The sequence below is a fragment of the Eulemur rufifrons genome, chromosome 2 (genome assembly GCF_041146395.1).
Source record: "Eulemur rufifrons isolate Redbay chromosome 2, OSU_ERuf_1, whole genome shotgun sequence".
Classification (NCBI taxonomy): Eukaryota; Metazoa; Chordata; class Mammalia; order Primates; family Lemuridae; genus Eulemur; species Eulemur rufifrons.
In genome coordinates, this window is record NC_090984.1 from 20334631 (window position 1) to 20351484 (window position 16854).

The following is a 16854-nucleotide window of genomic DNA, read 5'->3' on the forward strand; positions in this document are numbered from 1 at the left end:
GCCATGCTTGGCTTACCTGACATCTCAGTCTTAACCTTACCAGAAATGTGACTGATGGTGAGGGACTGGGTAAGAGTAAGAAAGAATTAGGGGGGTTTAGGGATCCTATGTATAACAAACTAAAAAATGTTAAGGATGTTTATTTTAGAAAACAAATTCCTTTTTTTTTTAAGCCAGAATCTTGCTCTGTTGCCCTGGCTAGAGTGCAGTGGCATCATCATAGGCAATGCCACCATGCCTGGTATATTTTTCTATTTTTTGTAGAGATGGGTCTTGTTCTTGCTTAGGCAATCCTCCCACCTTGGCCTCCCAGAGAGCTAGGATTATAGGTGTGAGCCACCACACCTGGCCCCTCTCTTAAAATGTTCCAAATATAGTCACTGGTATTCTGTGTACATTGAATATATATACATAATACTTCTTTAAGAAGGTAGACTTCAGAAGTCTCAAATAATTAGTTTTCTTCTAGAAAAATCCCTAAAAAATACATAATACATACAAGTGCTGTTTAGAATTTAATTGTAGGAAAATTATTTTACTGAACATCCTCGATATGCCCCCTATGTCATATACCTATCAGAAACACCGAGTCACTACTATAAATGATTCTGATTTGGTGGGGAGGAGAGAAAGAAAAGAACACATGGGGGTTCCCTTGTCTTTCCCAGAGAATTATTGTTTTTGATGACAGTGCACAGAGTGTGATGGGGTGGGGGGATGTGGGGGTCTAATTAGCCCAGCCAGGCCAGTAGCAGTCCCTGGCACACTGGCTTTAATCATGCCCATGGGTCATGCGTGACTTCAGGGAGCTACTGTATTTGGATGGCTCTCTTCCCTTCGTGGAAGTGCTTTGGAAGACAGGACAGCAGGAAAATAAATGAACCTAGAAGACAATAACTGAAAGCACGTGAACGATGGTCATGAGCACTGTGAGGCTGTGTTGTGTCGTGCCCGGGGCCTGGCTTGATCTGGTCTAGTTTTGTCACTGATTCGCTGACTCAAGGAGAGTCATCTGAGTCCTTTGGGTCTCAGGAGAAGAAGGACTGAATGACTTCTTAGGTCTCTTCCAGCAGAGATAGTCAGGTTTATGACGCTAACAGGAAGTATAGATTCTGGCAGGAACATGTGGCCGAGGAAAAGAGAAATAGAATATACATCTCAATATGGAAAGCCAATGACAGAGTAAGAACACGGAGGAAAGGGGGCCAAGATGACCACTTGCAGCCCTATGAAATGACCCTATGATGGGCAAAATTCAAGAGATGTTCTGAAAGTTGAGTTTAGGCTGAGATCGAGTAAAGGCCTTACCTTCCGGTGACAGCCAAGCACAGCGTGCACATTCCATGTAAGAGTCTCGTGGCATGCTGCAGAAACACCGCCATCTTGGGATTCTCGTCCACTGGGCCTTGCACCGAGAGGAAGCAGGCACACAGTTTGTCGATCAGACCTATGTTCACCACGTAGCTAGATGTGGGGGAGAAATCTATGTCATCAGTCTGCATAGACCTCAACATCTTCACCTTCAGTGATAAATGTTACCATACATGGGCCTGGACCCCCTCAACATAGGTTTAAGTAAAGCATCTCAAGTAATAATTTCCTTAGATTTAGTCTTGAATAATCAACTATTTCTGTAAGAATTTTTTTCTCTCTTCTCTCTCTTAGTTATTCTGATATTACATTTCAAGAAAAATGAATAAAAATGATTATTTGATCATTTTTACTGGTCCAAAGAGTCTGACAATAGATAACGTGATTTATAATGACCTTTATGCACTTAAAAACCAGTTAGATAGAATGAACAATATTTGCTAGCACAGCAAAGTGACTATCATCAACAATAAGTTAGGGTATACTTTAAAATAATTAAAAGAGTGGAAATGGAATGTTCCTAATACAAAGAAATGATAAATACCTGAGGTGATGACTACCTCAATTACCCTGATTTGATTAATTCACACTGTATGCCTGTATCTAAACATCACATGTACCCTATAAAGATATACAACTATTAACATTATGTACCCATAATAAAGAATAAAAAAATACTAGGGAGCCCAAACTCACGAGAATGCAAGGAATTAGAAGATACAGTACTATGATTCAACCCAGGCCCTCTTTTAACAACTAAACTGCTAATGCCAACTGTAGGTTCTCTATTTTTTAAAAACCCCATCACCATTAAGAGCATAACAAATAGTGAGAATCTAATTGCTTTCTGTTATGAAAAGTACCAGTCCTAAGGGCTGACAATAAATAACATTTAAGAGATCACTTTCATCTTTTTAATACCATAAACAGTTTTTTAGAGCTGTTTATTAAACTGGGCTGACAATAGTAACTCTTTCATTAGTCCACAAAGCAGCAATCATTGAAAAGAATATTTTAAGACTATAAAGGACCCTGTGGATAAACCCACCTTAGCTTAGAGATTTTACACAGATTCAATGCTACCGCATTTACATGTATGAGAAGGGTAAGACTGCAAATACAGCAGTTCTGCAAATCAACACATTAACATTCAGAGACATGTACAGAGGAATTGAGATTTCTGTTTGTAAGTGTACTGTAATTCCCAACGCTATTCATTTACCAACACACCTTTTTGTAAAACGAAGGAGAATCTCATGAATAATTCACGTTTGGAGCCATCTCCAAGTTTACTACTGAGAAGGTGCAAAATAATGCCCCGTTTCTCCTTTTACATTAGGAAATGTGTCTACCCGGGCTATTGAGCACCTCCTACAGTTTTGAAATTGGAAAGTATGAAATGATGACCACCAGCCCTCATCTCTTTTAGTGAAGGAAATGGGTAGATTGATACATGTATACACTGAGGATCTTCTTATAATCTGATTTAATAGAATTAGACTTTTTAAAATTGGCTTTTATGTTTGCACAGAACTTTTCAATTAAAAAAGTGTTTTTACCTTAATTATCCCAATGAATTATCCCAAGAACACCATGAAGGAGCAGACTGTGAAAGCTTTGGTTTTTGTCTTCCCAGAACATTCTTTGCTATTCTATGTGGTCAGGGGGGCGGGGGCATGTCAAATATAGTACCATCCTGCTAAAGCAGGAGTGAGCATCTGCTCCAGAATAGTCAAAGTGCTCATCGTCTTGGTCATAATGACTAGTTCCAGGATGGGTACATGACCTAAGGAGGACCAATTAGCACCTTCTGTGGGATTAATATATGACATAAGAAAAATCTCTTTCCACTGGGGCTACCTAAACCAAGAGATACGACCCTGGGGATTTGCTGGTAGCCAACCTGTTATATGGAGAACAAGCTTATAGAATAAAGCCAAGTAGAGATGAGTAGAACCGAGAGAAACAGACAAAGCCCTAATGGCATACAGTCATGTGCTGCTTAATGCAGGGATGTGTTCTGAAAAATGCATCACTAGGTGATTTTTTGTTGTGTAGAGTGTACTTACACAAACCTAAATGGTACAGCCTACTACACACTTAGGCTATATGGGAGAGCCTATTCCTCCTAGGCGACAAGCCTGTACAGCATGTTACTGTACCAAATACTGTAAGCAACTGTAACGCAATGGCAAGTATTTGTACATCTAAACATAGAAAAGATATAGAAAAAATATAGTATTATAATCTCATGGGACTATTGTTGTGTATGTGGTCTGTCATTGATGAAAAAGTCATTATGCACCACATGATTGTATTTAGACCCTTGGTATCTAGCTCCAAACCTTGACCTTCCCAGGTACACAAGCCATTTCACTATTTTTACTTACGTTATTTCAAGTTAGTTTTCTAAAAGGGTTCTAACCATAGAAAGTGGAAAATTGTTTTTTCTGATTATAAAAGTAATGTAGGCTCATTATAGAAATTTAAATAGTAAGCAAAAGGAGAAAAATAAGTGGAAAAAATTGGCTGTAATTTCACCTTTTAAAGACAACCACAGTTTGATAGATTTCCTTACATGTGTTTCTATTTGATTCTTTCTCCACATGATTGACATACTGAATTTCATTCAACTTACTATTTTAAGCCCTTTCTGTGTCATAATATCTTTGTAAACATTATATTTTAAATCTTTAAAAATTATATTATTAATAGTTTTAACATAAACCAAAAATAGACAGACTAGGATAACAAACCCCCGTGCATTTATCACACAGCCCTAACCACCATCAACCCATGGCCAACCCCACCCCCATCCACACCCATTTTGCATGTTTAAGCAAATTCAAGGCATCGAATTATTTCATTTTTAAATGTTTCAGTTTGTATCTCTAACAAATAAGCTTAAGAAACACAACCACAATACCATTATATCTAAAATCACAATAATTTCTTAATATCAAATAACTAGTGTTCAAATTTCCAAATATACCATAAATGTCTCAACATTTTTAATAGTTTTGTTAAAAAATTAGAATCCAAATAGGAATACACATTGTGACTGGTTAATATGTATTATGTCTGTTCTTAATCTATAAGTTACCCCTCTATTTCTTTTTCTTTTTCTTTTTTTTTTTAACCTCCCTTGAAATTTGTTGATGAAACCTGGTTGTTTATTTCACACCCTGTCCTAGACACTGATTTTTGCTGATTATACCCCTGTGGTGTCACATAATCTTTTTTCTGAACTATGTATTTCCGGCAAAATGATCTAGGTTCTAGAAGTTTGACTGGATGCATAAGCATCGTTTTTTTAATGGTTGAATATTCTACTAATGCAATATTTTTGGAACTTTTGGTTGTTTTCAATATTCACTATCATAAACCATGTTGTGCTGAACATTTTGTCTGGAAATCCTTGACAGATTTCAGATTACTTTCCAGAAGTAGAATTTCTCAGTCAAAGGGTATGTATATTTTTAGGATTCTTGATATGGATCGCCATACTACATTCCACAAACATTGAAGCAGGGTATGAGAAAACCTGATTTAGGATGTGGGGATTGGTATTACCATCCCCATTTGATAGACAGGGCAACCGAGGCTCAAGGAGGCCAAAGCACTAGCCTAAGCAAGAGAGCTGGAACTAAGATCTTCTGACTCCTGATAAAAGTGTCCTTTCCCCTAAATATGCTACCTCTCTGCAGCATTTTTTTGGGTCCTTATTGAAGTCTAAATTTTAAAAACAAGGATGTAAAATTATTTCTGAGACCACTCTGAGACTAATAGTGATCACACAAAGGTTCAAAACTACCCAGTAAGGATTAAACGGCTTAAATGGGTTTCCTGTACTGGCCTTGAAATAGCCAGGAAGGAGGAAAGACTCCAAATAGTGAAGAGATAAAAAATACAGAAAAAGCAAAGCAAACCACAACAACCACTGTTGAGTAGGTGGTCCTTTCTGAGTGTGGTCTCCTTTGGTTACTGGGCCATCTATGGTGCCTACTAATGAGTCAGACTCATGTTTTTCTAAACTGCATGGGTCTTCAATCACTGCACGGTCAATCTTTAAATGACTGCTTAAGAAGATGCTTAAACTAAATGGCTCTAAAGGTCAGTGCGGAGAAATTCGTTTTGCCAACTTCATGGCTTTGAGGAAGAACGTGGAATCTTCTAATGGATACTGAGATCAAGCGCAGCATATCTTTCACATTGCAACTGTTAGGTTGAAGTTATAATGTTGAGACTCTTAAACCAGATCCAGGATGAAAAGCTTTAATATAGAAAACCTCCTAGTCTTTTTGGAACATGCATCCTGGGAAACATGCTGCTATGAACGGTCCCGTAAACGAGCCTCTCCATTTCCTTTACCATTTGAGATTTAAAATTAGTCCTTTTGTAGCTTTCTGCCACTGGAATTTATAAACTGAAGGGGATATTTATGTATGTTATATATAAAGAGTTATTGCTTCTTCTTTGTCCACCCTTGTCCAGCTACCCACCCACCCTCACACCACAGCTGAAATAACTGCTTACCAGATTTCTATCCTTGAACGAGGTTTAGTGAACTCATGCAATTCTATGGTTTCAACTATCCTTGATATGCTACTAATTCCCAATTCTGTCCCCAGGCCTACTTCTTTTCTGAACTTCTTACCTGAAGTTCTAGTTTATGAGTATTTCTTTTTGGGAGTCCCAAAGTACCCCCATAGCAATAAGTTCAAATAAAACCTCATTATCTCTTCTGAAATCTCCTCCTCCCAATATTCTTGTCCAAGTGAATGTCACCATTCATCTCACAGTGATGTAAGAAATTTGGGAATAACTATTTGTAATCATGCATTCATCCCTTCAGTGATTTCTAAGTATGATGCTGACACTAATCTTCAGGATCCTCTTAACACAGAGGCTGACACAAAATTTCTATACTTTATAATTAATTCTGTAATAGAAGTATGTTCAAAGCATTACGACAGTATAGCAGGAGGGCCTAATTTGGGCTTGATGGGTCATGGATAGCTTCTCAGAAGAGGTGGCATCTTAAGATGTGTAAATGAATTCCCCGACAGACAAGGTCCAAGGTTGAGGTAGACAGAGGTTATTTCTACCTATAAAATAGTCCTGAATCTTTTTTTCTTCCATCCCAACTGTTACTGCTGTAGTTCAGCCAAGGTCGTGTCTTCTCAAGCTAAGTTACTGTGTGATTTTACAAAAGTGGCCTGACCTGTTTGAGTGTCAGCCTCCTTATCTCTGAAATAGGGATGATGATACCTACCTCACACAGTGAAGTCGGTCCCTTCATACATGGCTAATTCATGTTCTCCTTCATCATAGAAGGGTTTTTTTCTATCCTTTCTTTGTATTTTCTCTGTTGCATTTCTCTTGTTTCCTTATTTGGTCAGACCAAGTATTCAACATTTTAATTCTCTCTTCCACATCTCTTGTCTTCTTGCTAATCACATTTGTGATAATCTTTGTCATTTCTCTCTGCTATTTTTGTGATTTTTTTCAACACATTGCTTTCTACTGAGATATAAACTACAAATAATAAATGCATGAACCTTACATGTTTGGTTTGACAAGTTTTGACAACTATATGAACCCATGTCATCATGAATCAAAACAAGATACAGAACATACGTATAATCCCAGAAGTTCCCTTGCTTTCTAGTCAATCCCTTCCCACCTCCACACAAATAAAATCATTCATAAAGTTCTCTCCTTTATATCTGTCTCCTTCTGCCAAGCTTAATGTTTTTGAGATTTATTCATATTGGTGCACGTCACAGATGTGACAGTAATTTCCTTCTTTTTATTGTTGATTAGTATTCCTTTGTATAAATACAGGTTGAGCATTCCAAACCTGAAAATTTGAAATCCTCCAAAATCTCAAACTTTTTTTTTTGAGACAGGGTCTTGCTCTGTTGCCAGGACTACAGTATGGTGGCATCATCATATCTCATCATCATAGCAGCCTCCAACTCCTGAGCTCAAGCGATCCTCCTGACTCAGCCTTCTGAGTAGCTGGGACTAGAGGTGTGCACCACTGTGCTTGGCTAATTTTTTTTTATTTTTGTAGATATGGGGTCTCACTATTGCCGAGGTTAATCCCAGACTTTTTTTTTTTTTTTTTTTTTTTTTGAGACAGAGTCTCTCTCTGTTGCCCAGGCTAAAGTGAGTGCCGTGGCGTCAGCCTAGCTCACAGCAACCTCAAACTCCTGAGCTCAAGCAATCCTCCTGTCTCAGCCTCCTGAGTAGCTGGGACTACAGGCATGCACCACCATGCCCGGCTAATTTTTTCTATATATATTTTTAGCTGTCTATATAATTTCTTTCTATTTTTAGTAGAGGTGGGGTCTCGCTCTTGCTCAGGCTGGTCTCGAACTCCTGAGCTCGAACGATCCGCCCACCTCGGCCTCCCAGAGTGCTAGGATTACAGGCGTGAGCCACCGCGCCCGGCCAATCCCAGACTTTTTGAGTGCTGACATGATGCTCACAGGAAATTCTCATTGGAGCATTTCAGATTTTGGATTTTGAGATTTGGGATGCTCAACCAGCAGGTATAATACAAATATTCCAAAATTTAACAAAGCAACAAATATAAAAGACTATGGTCCCAAGTATTTCAGATAAGGGATACTCAACCTGTATGTCATGTTTTGTTTATCTCTTCTTCTGTTGATGGATGTATGGGCCATTTAAAGTTTTGGGCTATTATGAATAAGACTGCTATTAAAATTCATGGGCAAGTCTTTTTGTGAGCATATTTTCATTTCTCTTGGGTAAACACCTAGGAGTAGAATTACTGAGTCATAGGATAGATATGTTTAAACTTTACAAATTGCTAAACAGTTCTCCAAAGTGGTTGTTCCATTTTATACTCCCAGCAGTAATGTTTCAGACCTCCAATTGTTCCATATCTTCACCAACATTTGGTATTACCAATCTTTTTTATTTTAGCCACTTTATTGGATTTGAAAGACTATCTTGGTGTCATTTGATTTTGCAGTTCCCTGATAACTAATATAGTGAACATTTTTCTATATGCTAATTGGCTATTTGCACATTTTCTTTTGTGAAGTATTTGTATCCAAAAAAATCTTTCCCCATCCCATGATGACAAAGATGTACTCCTATTTTCTGCTAGAGGTCTTATGGGCACAGCTTTTGTGTTTAGATCTATAATCTATCTCATATTAATTTTGTGTATGGTGAGAGGCTAGTTTTCTTCCATATGGATATCCAGTTGTTCCAGCACCATTTATTAAAAAGACTTTCCTTTCTCCACAGAATTAATTTGATCCCTTGATCAAAAATCAATTGTCAAGAGGTTGCCAGGAGTTGGGGAGAAGGGAAGGATAAACAGGTGGAGCTATATGATACTACAATGATGAATACATGCCATTATACCTTTGTCAAAATCCATAGAACGTATAAAACCAAGGATGAATCCTAATGCAAACTATGGACTTTGGGGTCATAATGACATCAATGTAACTTCATTGATTGTAACAAATGTACCACTCTAATGTGGGTTGTTGATGGTGGGGGAGGTTGTATGTATGTATGGGCAGGGGGTTTATGGAAACATTCTGTACTTTCTACTCAAAATTTTGCTGTGAACTTTTAAAACTGCTATAAAAATAATCTATTTTTAAAAGAAAGCTTGATCAGCCAAAAAGAAATTACTTGACTATATATGTCTGGACTATGTATTTCTGGGCTCTCAATTTTCTTTTGACCTATTGGTCTGTTCTTAAACCAATACCACACTGTGTTGATTAGGGTAATTCTACTATAGTAAGTCTCAAAATCAGGCAAGTCCTCTTGACTTTATTATTCTTTTACAAAATTGTTTTGGCTTTTCTAGATTTTTAACATTTCCATATAAATTTTAGAACTGATTTATAAATTTCCTTTAAAAGCCTACTGGGATTTTGCTCAGGATTGCATTGAATATATAAATCAATTTGGGGAGAAATAATATTTTAACAACATTGAACAGAATTCTGATGTATAGATATATCTCCATTTATGTAGGCCTTTTTAAATTTCTCCCAATACTGTTTTGTAGAGTTGTTGCATCTCTTTCATGAGATTTCTTGGAGATGTTTGATATTTCCTGATGCTTTTATAAATGGCATTGTTTTTTAACTTTTAATTTCTACTTATTTGTTGTTATTTATACCAATACAATTGATTTTTTGCATAAGTTGCATTTGTATATTCCAACTTTGCTAAAACCTTACTTATTAGTTCTAGTATGATAGTTTTTTTCCTTGGTAGATTACACAGTTTTTTATATATGCAATCATGACACTGAAAATAACAATAGTTTTATTTTTTTCTCTACAAACTTTATGATTTTATTTCTTTTTTTCCTTTCTTATTGAACTAGCTAAAGCTTTTAGTACAATGCTGAATAGAAGTAGCGAAAGTAAATAGTCCTTGTGTATTCCTAATCCTAAAGGAAAAATGTTCAACCTTTTATCACTACATATTACTTAGCTATAAGTTTTTCCCATCTATTCCTAATTTGATGAGTTATTTTCTAATATCATGAATGGGTGTTATATTTTGTCAGATGCTTTTTCTGCATCTAATGAGATAATCATATAGTTTCCTTTTTGGGGGGTCAGTGTCAAGAGATAATCCTCCAAGGGTCTCACATTTTTGCATACCTTGTGAGCAGATAAACTGACAGCTTTTGTTCTGGAAAACCTTTTCTAAAATGTTTGGGCAGGGAATGGTCTTAGAGCAAAGAGAAGGTTTGTTGGCTGCCCAGTATAATAAAGATAATGTCTACCTTCTGGGCAAAGGTTGAGCAGGTCTGCTTTTAGCCCATTAGAAAAGACTGGGGTTTTCTAAATGTGTGGGGTCTCCTCAGCTGTGATACAAACTCACTGCATGTAGCATCTATCTGGGCCCACCCTGTGTTGTTCCTGTGGGACTTGGGGACAAGAAAACTAAACTGATGAGAACATAAGGCTCAAACTGCTTGCTATCTATGAGTAATAAGGTCCTTTGTCTCTGACCCAGGAGCCTTGTGTCTCTTGCTAGCATCCATGAAACTGGCAGGCTAACTTGTTAGCATGCAAGAAGGGTGAAATCTCTGACCTTTTATGGTTCTTAGCCAGTTAATATGGTAATTTCTAAATGTTAAAAACTAACCTTGCCTTCCTAAAATAAACTCACTTGGTTGTGATATATTATCCTTTTATAGTAAGCTTTTTAAAAAATATACAAGCTGGCAAGTATTCTCTCTTTTCCTTTGAGAGAGTCTGTTTGTGATTAGCATTATTTCTACTTAGATCTTTCATAGAATTTACTGGTAAAGCCATCTTTCCTTAAGTTTTCTTTATAGAAATATATTTTTAAAATAGATTTCTGTTTTGGTGGAAAAACAACTTCCAGATTCAAACAGCTCAGCTAACCTCAAGCAGAATAAATACAAAGGGAACTATCCTTAAGTAGATTATTGTCAAATTGCTGAAATTCAAACATAAAGAAAAACCTTGATAGCAGCTCAAGGAAAAAGGACATATAAACTATAGGAAACGGATGACATGAATAAAAGCTGATTTCCCATGAGAAATAATAGAAGCCAGAAGACAAAGGAATGATATCTTTAAGGTGCTTAAAGGAAAAAGATCTGTCAAGGATGGAAAAAAACCAAAGAGTGAATGTAAGAAATTGGGTGTGGCATATTAAGAATATTAAACAAACTAGACTTTAAAACAAGGAGCACTTAAAACAAAGAGAAATAATGCTAAAAGGCCATTTCATCTGAAAGATGCAATAGTTCTAAATGTGTATCTAATAACAGAGCTTCAAAATGCACAAAGCAAAACCTGACTAATTAAATGGAGACACATCCACAATCATAGGTGGAGATTTTTAACACACCTCTTTTAGTAACTATTAGGACTAGAAAAAATTAAGAATATAGAATTATGTTGTCCAGTACAGTAGCCACTGGCTATGTGTGTTTATTTAAGATTTAAATTAAAAAGTTAAATTTAGAAGGTAAAAATGAAGTGGGAGCCACACTTGTGTATTTTTCCATTTGTAAGGTGTAGTCATAAAGACATTTGGTTTATGAAAGTATTTTGGAGACTGAGAGATAGGATTTGGGGCATCTGTTTTTGGGGGGGCATAGATCTAGTTGCTATAGTGTGATTCTGGAGCCCACATCTGTGGTAGTGGTACCTTCCTGATCCCTGGCTCAAGCTAAGGCACTGAGCTACTAGACTGAATAGCACAAATGGTTCAGCACAATTCTTGATTTTGATAGATACAGCAGCTCTTGATTTTGATAGATATAGTTGTTCTTCAGTTTTGCAGTGTTCTTAGATATTCCATGCAAATAAAAATCCAAAGCCAGCAGGAATAGCTATACATGTATCAGATAAAATAGACTTTAAATAAAAGCATTAAAAAGAGACAAAGGTTATTATATAATGATAAAGGGATCAATTGAACAAGAAGATATTAAAAATTGTAACTATATATGCACTCTACACTGAAGCACCCAGATATATAAAGCAAAAAATATTAAACCTAAAGGGAGGCAATACAATATAGTAGGCAACTTCAACACCTCACTTTCAGCAATGGATAGATCATCTAGACAGGAAATCAACAAAGAAACATCAGACTTAAACTGCACCATAGACCAAATGGCGCAGACATTTACAGAACATTCCATTTAAGAGCTGCAGAATATACACTCTTCTCAACTGTACAGGTTGACCTGTACAGGACAGGTCATATATTGGGCCACAAAACAAGTCTTAACAAATTTAAGAAGACAGAGATCATATCAAGTATCTTTTCTGACCACAATGGTATAAAACTGGAAATCAACAAGAAAAACTTTGGAAACTACAATATATGGAAATTGAATAACATGTTCCTTGACCAACCAATGGGTCAATGAAGAAATTAAAAGGGGAAAAACAGTGGTGTACTAGCACCTCTTGTATTATCCTGGATGGAGCTGGAGCCCATTCTACTAAGTGAAGTATCACAAGAATAGAAAAACAAGCACCACATATACTCACCATCAGATTGGTACTAATTGATCAACACTTATGTGCACATATGGTAGTAACATTCATCAGGTGTCAGGCAGGTGGGGGGTTGGAGGAGATGGGTATATTCACACCTAATGGTGCAGTCCGCACTGTCTGGGGGATGGACACACTTGTAGCTCTGGCTCGGGTGGGGCAAAGGCAATATATGTAACCTAAACATTTGTACCCCTGTAATATTCTGAAATTTAAAAAAAAGATAAAAAAACAAAAACAAGCAAACAAAAAAACCCCAAAAAGAATAAATTAAAAGGGAAATTAAAAAATTCCTTGAGACTACCGAGAATGGAAACACATAATACCAAAACCTATGGGACAAAGCAAAAGCAGTCCTAAGAGGGAAGTTTATAGCAATAAACACCTACATTAAAAAAGAAGACAGACTTCTAATATTCTAATGATATACCTCAAGCAACTAAAAAACAGACAAACAAACAAACAACCCCCCAAGAACAAACTAAATCCAAAATTGGTAGAAGGAAGGAAATAATAAAAGCTCAGAGCAGAAACTAATGAAATAGAGACTAAAAAGAATTCAAAAGATCAAGAAAATGAAGAGTTGATTTTTTGAAACGATAAACAAAATGGACAAACTGTCAGCTACACTAACGTAGAAAAAAGAGAAGACTCAAATAAAATTGGAAATGAAAAAGGAGACATTATAATTGACACCACAGCAATACAAAGGTCATAAGAGACTATTATCAACAACTATACACCAACAAATGTGATAACACAGAAGATATAAATAAATTCCTAAACACATACAACATAAGGTTAAGTTATGAAGAAATAGAAAATCTCAATAGACTAATAACAAGTGAGGAAATTGAATCAGTAATAAAACGTTTTTCAGCAAAGAAAAGCCCAGGACCTGATGGTTTCACTGCTGAATTCTACCAAACAGTTGAAGAAGAACTAATACCAATTCTCAAAGTATTCCAGAAAATTGAAGAGGAAATACTTCCAAAGTCATTTATAAGGCCAATATTACCCTGATTCCCAAATTGGAGAAGAACACAACAAAAAAAGAAAACTACAGGCCAATATACTTGATGAACACAGATGTAACACAAGATACTAGCAAACCAAATTCAACAGCATATCATAAAGGTCATTATGATCAAGTGGGATCCATCCTAGGGATGTAAGGATGGTTTAACATACACAAATCAATAAATGTGATACACCACATTAACAGAAAGAAAAAATTGTATGATCATTTCAATAGATGCAGAAAAAGCATTTGATCACATTCAACATTCCTTCATGATAAAAACAAGTTAGGTACAAAAGGTATGTACTTCAACACAATATAGGCCATATATGACAAACTCACAGCTAACACCATTACTGAACAGGGAAAAACCGACAACTTTTTCTCTAAGATGAGAAACAAGACACTTTCACCACACTGCTGCTATTCAACATAGTACTTGAAGTCCTAGCCATAATAATTAGAAAAGAAAAAGAAACAAAAGGCATCCAGATTGGAAAGTAGGAAGTCAGATTATCCCTGTTGAAGATGACATAATCGTACATCCAGAAAACCCTGGCTGAGGAGCCAGTGGGGCGAAGACACCATCTGTGGGATTATGACTGAACGCCTATAAGTCAGACTCCCACCCAGGAGGAACAACACGGCAGCACGGTGGGGCCACAGTTGCCCTCGGTTCCCCTAGGTTGGCCTCGTACAGCCCTGTTAGCCGGTCCCCCGCCGTCCCTGCCTGCACACCCCACTGTGCCGCCGGAACTCTCCGGGGTGGAGCGCCCCTGTCTTGGAAAATGAGGTGCAGCTGGAAAGGCGGCCGCCCCCTCGCCTGGCATGCGACGCACGTGGAGAACCTTGGTGTTAAACCTGGCATGCGACGCACGTGGAGAACCTTGGTGTTAAACCATTCGCAGACAACCTGCAAGCAGTTCCGGGTTGCAACCTACTGAAAGTCAGCCCAGGTCACAAAGGTTTGTAAAAAGAGGAATAAAAATTTTATCTAAAAAAAAGAAAAAAGAAAAACAGAAAACCCTAAAGGTTTACCAAAGAGCTGTTAGAACTAATGAACTCAGTAAATTAGCAGGATACAAAATCAAAACACAAAAATTGGTAGTGTTTCTATGCACTAGTAGTGAACAACCTGAAAAAGAAATCATGAAAAAATTCCATTAACAATAGCAATAATAAAAATAAGATACCCAGGAATAAACTTAACCAATCAAGTGAAAAGTTTCTACAATGTAAACTATAAAACTTTGATGAAAGAAATTGAAGAGGACACACATAAATGGAAAGATATCTTGTGTTGGAAAAATTAATATTGGTAAAATGATCAACTACCCAAAGCGATCTACAGATTTAATGCAATCTCTATTAAAACACCAACGACATTCTTCACAGAAATAGAAAAAATAATTCTAAAATTCACATAAAAGCAAAAAATTCCCCCAATAGCCAAAGCAATACTGTGCAAAATAGCTGGAGGCATCACATCACTTGACTTCAAAATATACTACAAAGCTATAGTTACCAAAACAGCATGGTACTGGTATAAAAACAGACACATAGACCAATAGAACAGAATAGAGAGCCCAGAAATAAATTCATGTAATAATGCCTACAGCCAACAGATTTTTGACAAAGATGACAAGAACGCACAATGGGGAAAGGACAGTCTCTTCAATAAATGGTGCTGGGCAAATTGGATATCCGTATTAAGAAGAATGAGACTAGACCCTTGCCTCTTACCATATACAAAAATAAACACAAAATGGATCAAAGACTTAATACCTAAAACTATGAAACTATTATTAATAGAAGAAAACATAGGAGAAATGCTTCATGACATTGGGCTGGGCAAAGCTTTTTTAAAGTAAGACCTCAAAAGCATAGGCAACAAAGCAAAACTAGACAAATGGAATTACATCAAAATAGAAAGCTTTTGCACAGCAAAAGAAACTATTAACAGAGTTAAGAGATAACTTACAGAGTAGGAGAAAATAATCTGCAAACGATACATCTGACAAAGGGTTAATATCCAGAATATATAAGAAACTTAAATAATTGAGGAGCAAAAAACCAAATAACTCAATTTTAAAATGAACAAAAGATTATTTACTTATTTTTAGAGACAGGGTTTCACTATGTCTCCTAGGGTGGAGTGGAGTGGCCATTCACAGGTATGATCATAGCTCACTGCAGCTCTGAGCTCCTGGGCTAGAGCAATCCACCTGTATCTGCCTTCTGAGTAGCTAGGACTAAAGGCATGTGCTACTGTGCCTGGCTAAAAGATCTTAATAGACACCTTTCAGAAGAAGACATACAAATGGCCAAAAAGTACGAGAAAAAATGCTCAACATCATTAATCAACAAGAAAATGCAAATCAAAACCACAATGAGATACTGGCTTACTCCAGTTAGAATGGCTATTATCAAAAAGACAAAAGAAAACAGTGTGGGTGAGGATGTGGAGAAAAGGGAACACTTACGGTTGTGTGATTATAAACCAGTATTGTCATTATGGAAAACAGTATGGGAGTTCCTCAAAAATCTAAAAATAGAATTACCATGTGATCTAGTAATCCCACTACTGGGTATATATATTGAAAGAAAATGAAATCAGTATGTCAAGGAGATAGGCTGGGCTCAGTGGCTCATGCCTGTAATTCTAGCACTCTGGGAGGCTGAGGTGGCAAGATCACTTGAACTCAGGAGTTCCAGACCAGCTTGAGCAAGAGCGAGACCCTGTCTCTACTAAAAATAGAAAAATTAGCCGGGTGCTGTGGTGTGTGCCAGTAGTCCCAACTACTTGGGAGGCTGAGGCAAGAGGATTGCTTGAGCCTAGGAGTTTGAGGTTGCAGTGAGCTTAGATGACGCAGGGTCTCAAGCTCTACCTGAAGCAACAGAGTTAAGACTGTCTCAAAAAAAAAAAAAAAAAAAAGAAAGAAAAGATATCTGTACTCTCATGTTTGCTGCAGCAATAGCCAAAATATGGAATCAACCTAAGTATCCAACTATGGATGAATGGATAAAGAAAATGTGGTATACATACATAATGGAATACTATTCAGCCATAAAAAGAGTAAAATCCCATTATTTGTGGCAACACGGATGGACCTGGAGGTCATTATGTTAACTGAAGTATTCTAGGCACAGAAAGACAAATAGAGATGGGCCAGGGGTGGTGGCTCATGCCTGTAATCCCAGCACTTTGGGAGGCTGAGGCAGGAGGATTGCTTGAGGCCAGGAGTTCAACAAAGACAAATACGGCATGATCTCATTCATATGTGGAATCTAAAAAAAAAAAGTTGGTATCATAGAAGCAGAGAGTAGAACAGTGGTTATCAGAGACAGGGGATGGGTGGGAAGAAGGAAGGATGAGGAGAACTTGATCAATGG

General features: G+C 37.0%; 1 protein-coding gene across 2 annotated transcripts in view; it reads right to left on the minus strand.

The window, feature by feature from the left end:
• Positions 1–16854, minus strand: part of SCAPER (S-phase cyclin A associated protein in the ER) — a 415285-nt gene that overhangs the window by 51499 nt on the left and 346932 nt on the right. For both annotated transcript variants that reach the window (XM_069481584.1, XM_069481575.1), the window contains exon 27: positions 1309–1464. In XM_069481584.1, coding sequence (XP_069337685.1) covers positions 1309–1464 — 156 coding nt within the window. The remainder of the gene's footprint in view (positions 1–1308; positions 1465–16854) is intronic.